Raw genomic sequence first — 12,335 nt, forward strand, 5'->3', positions numbered from 1 at the left:
TATGATAAAACAACCAAGACTGAATAGCAGAGCAGACCCAATGGGACAAATTCTGCTCCCACATCTTGTACGTGTCCATGGCAAGCTTAAAGCATAACTGTCCCAACAAGAAATAAGCAGAATTGACTTGTTCAGTTTTTATTTCATTATTTTACAAAGAATTTACGCAGAAGCAAGAGATTTGAAATTCCAGAGTGCAGGGAAGTGGAATTACCCAGGGAAACATTCGAGACGATCCCCACCAATCAAGTCTTCCACCATGCACCGGGTGGTTACATGATGTACCATTGGGGACTGCGTTTGAACACCAGTGGGAGGAAGAGAATAAGACAGGATGCACTTCCTGTTGATCAGGTACCATAGCAACAAGATCTGGTCTTTATCACATTGGTCCTTGCAAATTTGCTGCCCTGTTTCCTACAGGACAGACTACAGTACTTAATTGGCTGCACAGCAGGGCTGGCAGAATCTAGAGAATGAAGTTGACATTTTGGGCTGAGACCCTTCATCAGGGCCTCCTCTTTCTCCCTGCTCCCCCCCCCACCCCACAGAAGGATGCAGGTCTGAAACGTCAGCTGCCCCTTTCCTTCCACAGATGCTGCCTGACCCGCTGAGTTCCACCGGCATCTTAAACACAAGAGATTCTTCAGGGAAATCCAGAGAAACACAGACAGAATGCTGGAGGAACTCGGCAGAAATAAAGAGTTGACGTTTTTGGGCTGAGAACCTTTATCAGGACTTGCACCGTTCCCTGGGGCAGGGGGACAAGTGCAGAGGGAGGGGGAAGTGGGAGCAGCATAGGGGTGATGGACAGATGGACTGAATGGAGATGGGGAGGGATAGAAACAGGACAGCGGGAAGGTGGCGGCGGATCCGGAGAAAAGGAACAGCAGTTTAGCCCGATTTGGAGAAATCAGTGTTTGTAGTTTATTGTATTTGGAAATAAGACTCGGTAACAGGCCCCTCCGGCCCAATGAGCCCACACCACCTAGTTACACCAAGTGACCAATTAACTTACTAACCCATGTTAACTTACTAATGCGGTCATGGGGAGAACGTACAAACTGCTTAGAGAGCGACAGAATTAAACCCAGGCCACTGGCACTCTAATAGTGTTATGCTAACTGCTACAATGCCGTGAAGCAATGGCTTAATTTCTGGGTAACATCATTAACGAAGCAATGAAGACCAATCATCAGACAGTGTTTACGGTAATGCAAGAACTAATTCAATAAACCAACTGACGAGGAGTCTCAGTCCGAAACATTGACTATTTATTCCTCTCCACTGCTTGACCTGCTGAGTTCCTCCAGCATTTTGTGCTGCTCTGGATTTCCAGCATCTGCAGAACCTCTTGTGTCAGGAACGCAGCTGCACAGGTCCACCCGATACATACAGTGCATCCAGGCACCATTGGAAGTCAGACAATCCAGCATTAAGACGACAAAAATTAGCACCACATTCATAATTATAATGTAAACACACTTTACAAATCAAGTATCAGAATTCAATATTCTCATTGGCACAACAGCTCAGAATTAATTGTAACACTTTCCATTCGTGCCCAGTTACAGAGTAGCTAATGTTTAATGGGTAATAGCTAACAGTTCCACTGCAGAGGCAAAGGTCAGATGATCGAAATCTCGGTCAGAGAATGGGGGATGAAAAAGTTGAGGTTGGGAAATACCAGAACTTAGGGCTTCAGTGCTTCAACCAGGGATGGGCCAAGTAATTCAGGGGTAAATAAGAGGCAAGAAGAATTGGTACACCATGAGATTTCATTAACTTTTAATTTCATGGCCTTTACCAACCCATACTTGCCCTGTTAGGAACAAAGTAGGTACTGTTTATAATGACCGCCCCCTCGCGTGCAACCATAATCACATAACCAGTCCTCTACCCACGGGGGGTTAGAAGAATGAAGGGGAGGGCAATCTCACTGAAACCTATTGAAAAGAGACCAAGTGGCAAAAATCCTACCTCCATGATTAACTCTGTTATTGTCATTTCAGCTTGCGCCCCTACAGTTTGACTGACATTTCAAGAGGACTAGAATATGAAAAGCAAAAATGCAATGCTTTATAAGGCACTTCTGAACTGGGAATATAGCTTTGGGCTCCTATCTAAGAAAAGATGTGCTGGCGTTGGAGCAGCTCCAGATGAGGTCTACGACAACTACCCCAGGAAAGAAAGGGTTAACGTACGAGGAGTGTTTGATTTTCCTGGGCCTGGAGTTTAGAAGAATGATGGGAGGTGGGATCTCATCGAACCTATTGAACATTAAAAGGTCTAGTTTAGGGGCCCTCAACCTTTTCTGCACCGTGGACTGGTTTAATATTGACAATATTCTTGTGGACCGGCCGACCGGGGGCGGGGGGTGGTGTTCAAGTTCAACAGTGCGTGACAGGGAATGAGGAACGGTGCAGCTGAATCATATCATTTCATATCGCCAAATCATATGGTTTCCTTGCAGCCCGGTGGTTGGGGACCACTGGGTGGTTGTGGAGAGGATGTTTCCTTCTGTGGGGCTGACTCAGGATAAAAGGACATCCCTTTAGAACAGATTGTAAGTTATTTCTTTAGTTAGAGGATGGTGAATCTGTGGTATTCATTGCCACAGATGGCTGTGGACATATTGTACTTGATTAGTACCGGTATCAAAGGTTAAAGGGGGAAAGCAGGAGAATGGGGTTGAGGGGGATATTACTGTATATCAGCCATGATGGGCTGAATGGCCCAGTTCTGTTCCTATGCCTTATGGTCTGAGGGCAAGTTATAATTTAGGAAGGAAATGTTGCTTCATTTCAAAAAATGAGAATCCTTGGGACTCTGCACCTAAAGGCACCAGATGAATATTTACAGTACAAGGCTCAGACTGGTGACTTCCTTTTGGAAATACGAAAATTATTTACTCGTGCAATTTATAGATTTATATCTTTGCACTGCACTGTTGCCACAAAACCTGGAAGTTGATGTGAGAGGAAAACGTTAGAATGATCTTGGAGTAGGTTAAAATGTCAGCACAATATTGTGGGCTGAAGGGCCTGTATTGTGCTGTGATGTTCTACGCATTATAGAAGGAGAAACCTCTTTCTGATCAAGCACCTCTACATAGCTTCCTGCACAGGCTCCAGTCTCCTTGGTCCCTTAGCTGACAATCACCATCAATCCCACTGGCTCATTGACAGATTTAAGGATCCGAATTCATACTCCCGGCGTGGTGGGATTCGAACTGGTGTCTGATCAGGAGGCTAGCAAGGAGCAGGGCGTGTCCACGTCCAACAACTTTCTTTGAACTGTTATCGTGGAGATGAGTTCAGCGCAACACGACTATAGCTCGGGCATTCCGGAGTTCAATTCCGTCACTGGTCGGTAAGTAGAGTCTGCACATCCTCCCCGTGGAATGGGTGGGATTCGTCAGGTGCTCTGCTTTCTTCCCACCACCCAAAAACATGCCGGTAGGTTAAATGGTCATTGTAAATTGTCCCATGATTAACTGGGGATGCTGGGCTCGAAGTGCTATCGCTAAACAATAAATAAATAAAAAGAGGAAATCCCCTCTTTTTGTAGCTGAGGTATCCTTATGATTACATTAAAATAACACTCAGATCTTCCTGTGTGATGATCTTAGTCAGGAGAGGGGAGACCTCTCTCTCTGAAGACCCAGCATGTCACAGCACTCTGCAGTCACTTGATACATTCACATTCCTAACCTGCACCTTTAAGGAGCTGGACAACCTCCAATGCAAAGGCAAGTTTACCTCAGGAGAGTCGGTAACACTTGTAACAGTTGTGGTTGATTGAACATTCCCTGACCTTGGAGCCCTCGACCTTCCGCACTCAAGGGTGGTTTTAAGTTCTTTTTGGTACCTGGAGGGGAAGACGGCTCCAATTTGCCACTGGAAATATTTCCAGCAACCTTCAATATATTAAAATGTAAATCATAGCGTTATGATAAAAGCTCCCTCAAAAAACTGCGGGAAGAAAACAATGTTTAAAAATTCTTAGTGATGCCTTCCTTGTTTCACAGTTATTCACTGCCCGACCACATGCAATCAAGGTTTAGTGTGGAGTCAGCGGACTGGAGAATGACAGGGCAGACTGAGTAATGCCTGGGGATTTTAATCCCTAACACTGCAGAGATATACCATTCCACCAGTGATGAAGCTCCACAAGAGAGAGGTGGCATATTTGGAGAGTTTATTTGGCGAGACTGTTCTCAATTTCCAACTTGCGCTGGGCAGGTGACGCCGTCTTGACCTGCGCCCCTTGCAGCTGCTTGCCCTGTAGCACGGGGACAGGTGTGTGGAAGTAGGTCTCCATGCTCGCCTGCTGAACGTCGCTGGCAGCCACGGCTACCGGAGACTAGAAGAGAGGAACAGTGAGTCCAGTTGTGTTCTCCAAATCATCCCTGCGCACACTGAGAAACGCGAGACCATTCCAACCCTTCACTCTGCTGACATGGAAAGAGGCCTTTCCCCCCAACCGGTCCATGATGACCAAGATTCCAATTTGCCCTTGTTTGGCCCACCTCCCTCTTATTTAGCGGTTCCCAGTCTTTTTTTTTCAATGGCATGGAGCCTTACTATTAACTGAGAGGTTCACGGATCGCAGGTTGGGGACCTCTGCTCTAAACTGTTCCTATCCACATACACATCCAATTTGGCCCATATCTCTCAAAATTGCACCTGTCCAAATGCCTTTTAAATATCGTTAATGTACCTGCCTCAAATGCTTTCAGTGGCAGCTCGTTCCATATATGGACCATCCTTTGGGTAAAAAGTTGCCCCTCCGAATACTATTAAATTCTCTCCCCCCCCCCCCCCCCCCCACTTAAAGCAATGCTCTCTTGTTCTTGATTCCCCAAACCTGGTAAAAAAAAAAAAAAAAAAGTGTGTGCATTCACTCTATCTAGGCCCCTCACAAATATTAAACACCTCTAAAATCACCTTTTATTCACTGGAACATCCCAACCTGTTCAATCTCTCTCTATAATTCAGACCCGAGTCCTGGCAACATCCTCGTAAATCTTTTAGAACATTGAAAACTACAGCACAGGAAAATACCCTTTGACCCACGACTTTGTGCTAAACTACTTAAGACAATAATGCCCAATTAAACTAATCCCTGCTGTCTGCTCTATGTCTTTATGTCCGCACATTCATCTACGAATCATCTCTTCATTCTCTCCAGCTTAGAGGCATCTTCCCTGTGGCAGGGTGAATAAAACTAAAGGTGGTATTTCAAAACACAAACACAAGAGATTCTGCAGATGCTGGAAATCCAGAGCAACACACACACACACACAGACAGAGACAGAGACACACACAATATTGGAAGTCAGCCAGCATGTAGAGAAATGAACAGTCGATGTTTGGGCTGAGAACTTTCGGGCTCTTGAAATGACCTGCACAATCTTAACTCTGTCTTAGCAATGGAAGACTACAGATCACCTCTTGTACTGCTATGGAAATATCTCTGATTAAGCAGGGGCCTGGCCTGGTGCAGTCTTTTTCTCTTCACGCACAATGTGTGCTGTCTGCATCTGTGTGCCTGTGATGGCTTTTCAAATCTTCCACTGTACCCCTGCAATAACCGTGCCTTGACTTGAGACTGCAGACCAACTCCACCACCCCCCCCCCCCCCCCCCCCCCCCAGCTTGCTCACCAACCCTGTGTACCTGGCTCTGCAGCTTGAGGACGGTGACAGGCTGGACTGCAGAGGTCTCAGTCTTGGAAGGGGGACTCTCCCTGGAGGACGGAGCGATCGTGGCCGAGTAAACCTGGTGTTCCTGGGTGGGCGACCTGGCGGTGGGGCTGGCCGGCGGCGAAACGGGATCGCCCCCCATCACGATCTGGGCAGCTGGGAGGAGGCTGAGGCCTGGTAGGAGGGAGCCCCCCGCAGACGTGGTGGTGGGCAGCAGGACAGGCAACATCACCTGGTAAGGGAGGGTGGTGGGGGCGAGGTGCCCGAGGGGAATGGCGAATCCTCCTCGTCCGGGGGCAGCGGAGAGAAGCAGGTTCACGTCACTCAGTCCTGGAGATTGAAGTGTGGATGGGAGGGGGTGGGGGAGAAGAGGATTAAAAAAGAAATAATACAGCTTCAGCAACACACAAGCTTGGAAGTTTACAGCAAACAAACAGGACCTTTGGGCACAATCTTCCCCACCATTGAGGATATCTTCAAGAGGTGACACCTCAAGGTGACAGCACCCATCATTAAGGACCTCACCATCCAGGACTTGCCTCTTTTTGGTACTACCATCAGGGAGGTGGTACAGGAGCTTGAAGACACACACACACACACACACACTCACTCTACGTTTTAGGAACAGCTTCTTCCCCTCATGAATCTACCTCACCTCCTTTTAAAAATTTAACTGATCGTAATTTTTTAATGTCTTGCGCAAAGCAACAAGCTTCACATGTCAGCGACAACAAACCTGAGTTTGATTCTCAGTGGGAAGCTCTTCGATCATGTTCTAGCGCAGAACGCTTTGACACAGGAGTGACATAGTCTCTCGGGTAACAGTCTCACCAACAAACCCACCTTCCCAATCGACCCAACACTCCAGTTAAGGGGTGTGAAAGAGCCACATCTGCCTCCTGTTGTCTGTGTACCCAACAGAAAAAGCTATGGAATCATCTGGATTGTTCCAGAAACCCAGCAGATTCAGCAATACCCAATAGAACATAGAACAAAACGGCCCAATACAGGTCCTTCAGCCCATAATGGTGTGCTGACCTGCTAACCTATACCAAGATCAATCTCACCCTTCCCTCTTACATAGCCCTCCATTTTTCTGTCATCCATGTGTCTAAGAGTCTCTTCAGTGCCCCTAATGTATCGGCCTCTGCCACCAGCACTGGCAGGCCGTAACTCTGTAAAGAACTTACCAGTGACAACCCCCCACACTTTCCTCTGATCACTTTAAAATTATGCTCACTTGTATCAGCCATTTCTGCTCTGGAAAAAGTCTCTGGCTGTCCACTCACTCTATGCCTCTTATCATCTTGTACACCTCTATCAAGTCACCTCTCATCCTCCTTCACTCCAAAGAGGAAAAAAAAAGCCCTCGCTTGCTCAGCCTATCTCCATAAGACCTGCTCTCTAACCCAGGCAGCATCCTGGTAAAACTCCTCCGCATCCTCTTTAAAGCTTCCGCATCCTTCCTATGCTGAGAGCACTAGAACTGCACACAATGGAGGAAGAGAGCCTACAGGTCATGGAGCTGAAGTGATACAGCACAGAAACAGGTCCTTCAGCCCATCTGGTCCATGCCGCCTGAGATGCCCATCTGAACTAGTTCCATTTCCCTGCATATCCCCTTGTCCAAAAGTCCTTTACAACTTGTTGCATCTACCTCAACCACTTCCTTTGGCAGCTCACTCCACACTGACCAAAACTGCATGGAACAATTGCTCCTCAGGTCCCCTTTAAATCTTGTCCCGTTCACCTTCAACCCAGACCCTCTTACATTGTCCCCCACCCTGGGGAGAAAGGTGACCACAAAGGTGGTTCTTTCACACTTACCAGAGGCAGCAGGCAGGCAATAGCAGGGGCCGTTTTCGGGTAATCCACTTTGACTGCCGGTGAGGAACGACTTGGGAACGCGGGAGGACGGAGGCTGGTGGGAGGGAGAGGAGAGAAGAGACACAGGAGCATCAGTTTTCCAGCCCAACAGCACAAGCATTTTATTCCTTTGCCCTTCCTCATCCCAAAACAATTGATCAGAGATTCTCTTTTCCTACCGTTACCCAGTGTGAAAAGCTCATCTTGATAGGATTGGCCATTCAGCCCATGATCTTGATTCTAATTTATACTAAATGTCCTCCCCCTGTATTTCATTGCTATCTCTCCATATTCACGCGTCTAATCAAATTTGAATATGAATCTCCCAACCTACTTGTCACGAGCCTTGGACTCCGTCTGCCTACACTTCACTTCCTCTGTAACTGCAATAGTTATTGTCTGTTCCGCACTGAGCACTATACAAAATGCTGGAGGATCTCAGCAGGCCAGGCAGCATCGGTGGAGGGGAATAATCAGTCACCAATTTGAGCACAGGACCGGAAAGGAAGTGGGGAGAAGCCAGAATAAGGTGGTGGGAGGAAGGGAAGGAGTACAGGCTCGAAGGTGATAGGTGAGACCGGGTGAGGGGCAAGGTGGGTAGGTGGGGAAAGGGATGAAGTCAGAAGCTGGTGGGTGACAGGTGGAAGAGGTCAAGGGCTGAAGAAGGAGGAATCATTAGAGGAGAGAGGACCAGGGGAGAAAGTGAAGCGGGGGGGACACAAGAGGGCGGTGATGGGCAGGTGAGAAGAGAAGAGAAGGGCTAAGAAGGGGGAGGGGGGGGGGGGAGAGAAATAACCAGAAGTTGGAAAAATCAATGCTCCTGCCATCAGGTTGGAGGCGACCCAGACAGAATATGGGATGTTGCTTCTCCATTTTCTTTTTACTGCCTCAGTGTAGTTGTGTGGAACAATCTGAATCCACATAATAGAAAGCCTTTTCACGGTACATTTGACTATAATGCCAAGAGTACACTGACCATCAAACACCACAGCCACACAAACGTAGGTGCATCCGAGGCTGAGGGAAATGAGACAGGGTTTTTTTTTTTAAATCATGAGAGGCATAGATAGGGCAGACAGCAATGTTCCTGCTCAGATGTGTGCGTGTGCACTTCTTTGGCTACTAGCGCACAAAGGAATTTAAACTGCAGAAAAGGTTGTCACCCTCCACCTCGTTGGCATGTTAAGTATATTTCACATCGTACACAATCACATTTCCTTTTCTGGATGCTGATGTGAACGGTGTTGACAACGCGGAGTTTGTGATGATTTGTCTGCAGATTTTAGAACTGGCTTATTTGTACTGTTTTTATTGGAGAAATTATTGATTCACTATATCGAATTCCAACGCAGCAAAGGGCATGAAGCGTAAAAGAATTGCTAGTTCATTTAAAGCAGCATGGCTTAATGAAACAGTAGAAACTGCTGCCCTGAAAAGTCATGAGATCAGGAAATGTGCAGCTATGAGAAATATTTACAAGAACAATTCAGCGCGCACATGTTGTCGCTGCAAAAAAAAATTGCATAGCATAACTCACAAAAAGCTGGAGGAACTCAGCTTGTTGTGAGTGTTGCTTTGGCCCCAGCATCTGCAGATTATTTTGTGGTTGCACAGCATAAGATTTTTGAGAACCCTGGTCATTTCAGATTGGAGAGAACGTTGGTAGACAGTCAGAATCTTTTCCCTGTCTGTGCTCTGTGATTCTAATGGGGAGTGGAATTGCCCAGAGAGCTAGCACAGTCATGATGGATCAAATGTCTGAAGAAAATATGGAAATGTATGACTCATTCATGGAGCCATACTCGATCAGTGTGGTGGTATTGTCTTCAGCAACAGACCTGCAGCTTTCTGAGCCGGGAGCTGAATCGGCCGCTGTGAATTCTCCCTGATGCTCCCCTGGGTAGAAATGTCAAGCATCAGAGGACATGCTTTAAACTTTAATTGAGGGTGGGAAGTTTAAAGGTGATGTGAGGGGCAAGGTATTATTATTTTTTAAAACTGAGAGCAGTGGGTCTTTGGAGTGGGTTACCAGGGAAGCCGTGAAATCAGGCAGTAAAGGTGGCGTTTAAGAGGCTTTTAGACAGACACACGAGTAAGAAGGGGATGGAGGGATTATGGATGATACACAGAACATGTTGTGTAAACTGGCAAAGTTAGCACATGGTGTGCCCAATGGCCTAGCCCATGCTGCGCCTGATGATCTATATTCACTTACTGTTACCCCCAACCTATGCTGATCCCGCTAAAATAAAAAAAATTCTCCCTACATTCCATTGACTCTCGCCAAATTTCACCCCTCACCTACACACTAGGCACAATTTACCGTCGCTAATTAACCTACCAAGCTGCATGCATTTTGGACTTAGGAGGAAACCCATGCAGACACAGGGAGAATGAGTTGTCCCTCAGGCCCCCTTTAGATTTCTCTCCTTTCACCTCAAGCCCATGCTCTCTAGTTTCAGACTTCATTGGCCAGGCAAAAAAAAAAGACCATGGCCATTCGTTTTCCCTTCTTCGCCCACCCCACGCAGCTGGACACCAACCCCAAGTCAGACCGGGCCCCTGTAAAAGGTCTCCCCAACCCACCTCCTGATTCCCGTCGTTCACCCGAGGCGGTGCTGAGGAGCCGTTCTCCAGTGTCTTCGAGTGATCCGGTTTCTCCTCCTCCTGTGCTCCCATCGAGACAGACCTAAACGCCAGTTCGCGAGCTGCGGACTGAGCAGAGGTCCCAGTAACCACAGTCGAGCACTCTGAACTACTGCCCAGAGCTCCGTGCCAGAGTGGTGTCTCCTTTGCAAAATAAATACAGAAATGGGTTAAATATACAAAAACAGTATTCCGACGTCATCGCTGATTAAAGGGAAACTTTGAAAACTCTCACTCATTCATCTATTTGTGCAGAAGTAGAACAACCCGGCCCCTGCTTCCACACAGTTCTAAAGTCTGAACAAAGAAATGCCATTTTTATACAGAAATTCACTAGTTGTTGACATTAATCACAGATAATGACCTATCGGTAACCTTGAGTATGCTCAAATTCCTTTATCAGGAAATTCTGCGGATGCTGGAAATCCAGAGCAACACACACACACACACACACACACACACACAGTGGCGGAGGAACTCAGCAGGACAGCCAGCATTTATGGAAATGAACAGTTGATGTTTTGGGCTGAGACCCTTAAGTAATGGTAATTGAAATTACAGCCAAAAAAAGATCTGTGCACCAAAAAGTGTTATTGGGAAAATATGTATGCAGTGGATTCTGGTTAATTGGACCATTGGTTAATCAGGGCAGCTGCTTATTTGGGGCAACTCCTAATGAACAAAAAAAATTGAGAAAATAGCTGGGATTCTCAAACGAGAGAAAACCGGCAGATGCTGGAAATCTGTCCTGCTGAAGGGGCTTGGCCCGAAACATTGACTCTACTCTTTTCCATAGATGCTGCCTGGCCTGCTGAGTTCCTCCAGCGTTTTGAGTGCGTTGCTGGGATTTCCTTTATTTGGGACAGGAGACTGTTGCCAAGCAGTTTCTAACTAGCTTCAGTCACGTGCACTCAAATGGCTGTTAGACAATACACCATGCTTCAAGCGAAGTTTTTAAAAATCGTGCTAGTTGTGTTTGCGTTCAAAAAGCAGTGATTTTTGTCACAGACTTGGTGAGAACTCAGTAGCAAGACAATTCTGAATTGTTTTGTTTACTGCAGTCAGGCTTGGAGACATCACAAACAGCTGGGAATACAAATAAAACTATTTCACTACTTCAACAAGTTAGAAACTGAAGAACTTAAAGGTGTCAACAACCATCTTGAATGTTACAAAGAAAATGAAGATTTGGAAGATGCAGTTGAAAGAATTTTATGAAGACAGGTCATTAACTGCACTAGTGTCTGTGCTGACTTTATGCATTTAAAGAACATGGCAGTGTACATGGAATTAATTTCTCCATCAATAACTATTAGGAAATAAACAGTTTTACAGTACTGTAGTAGTATTGGTAGTAACCTAAATTGTTTTGTATTTCATTTAAATATATAATGTGCTACTCAGCTTGTCTTTATTATCCCTTTTTAACTATTTCCATGAAACTTCAGCAAATTGGGGCAGCCGCTTAATTGAGTCTAAATGCACTGGTCCCGATGTGATCCAATTAACCAGAATCCACTGTATTAAAGAGCTGCAAATAGAGAATTATTTAACACAATCAATAACTTTCTGTTTCAACTTCGTACCTTGTCTGCAGATTGTACTGAAGCTAAGTTCCTGGCCAATTCACATTCAATGGAACCGTGAGCTTTCTGCCGTTTTGTGTATGGTTCACTGTCTTGCCCTTGTCCGTAAGGGGATGAGTGCTGTTGTGCAGGACTGCGCTTACGGCAGCCGCCAGCCCTCTGCTCCCTGCACCCAAGTGGCGATACCCCTCCTTGTTCAGACGGCCAGGACTCAGAGCTGGCATCCACGTTGCCATACATCACGAGGACGGGAGTCGAGGGCAGGCTCTGCAGCAGGACGAAGGGCTGGCCCCTGTGGAAAATGGGGCAGCCTTCGTCCGAGCCGGGTGCAGTGGCTTGGGGCACGGCGGAACCCTTCATGGGAAGGCAGGAAGTCCACAGTTGGTCACTCGGGGCTGGGAGCTTTGTGAGGGAGGCAATGGAAGAGGCAACCACCAAAGGAGCAGCCTCTGGCTGGCTAACTCCACCCCTTGGGCGAGACTCAGAGTTTCTAGCAAGTACGGGAAGAAAAAAGGAAAGCTGCTTCAGGAA

General features: G+C 46.7%; 1 protein-coding gene across 1 annotated transcript in view; it reads right to left on the reverse strand.

The window, feature by feature from the left end:
- Window positions 1-1,253: 1,253 nt before the first annotated feature.
- The window catches only part of LOC140202819 (uncharacterized), a 36,376-nt gene continuing 25,294 nt past the window's right edge, over window positions 1,254-12,335 (reverse strand). Inside the window, exons 9-13 of the mRNA XM_072268221.1 lie at window positions 11,805-12,294; window positions 10,159-10,362; window positions 7,534-7,627; window positions 5,681-6,036; window positions 1,254-4,365 (exon numbers count right to left, since the gene is read on the reverse strand). Of these exons, the coding sequence (XP_072124322.1) occupies window positions 4,201-4,365; window positions 5,681-6,036; window positions 7,534-7,627; window positions 10,159-10,362; window positions 11,805-12,294 (1,309 nt within the window). The 3' untranslated portion in view covers window positions 1,254-4,200. The remainder of the gene's footprint in view (window positions 4,366-5,680; window positions 6,037-7,533; window positions 7,628-10,158; window positions 10,363-11,804; window positions 12,295-12,335) is intronic.

Source organism: Mobula birostris, chromosome 9 (assembly GCF_030028105.1).
Source record: "Mobula birostris isolate sMobBir1 chromosome 9, sMobBir1.hap1, whole genome shotgun sequence".
Lineage (NCBI taxonomy): Eukaryota > Metazoa > Chordata > Chondrichthyes > Myliobatiformes > Myliobatidae > Mobula > Mobula birostris.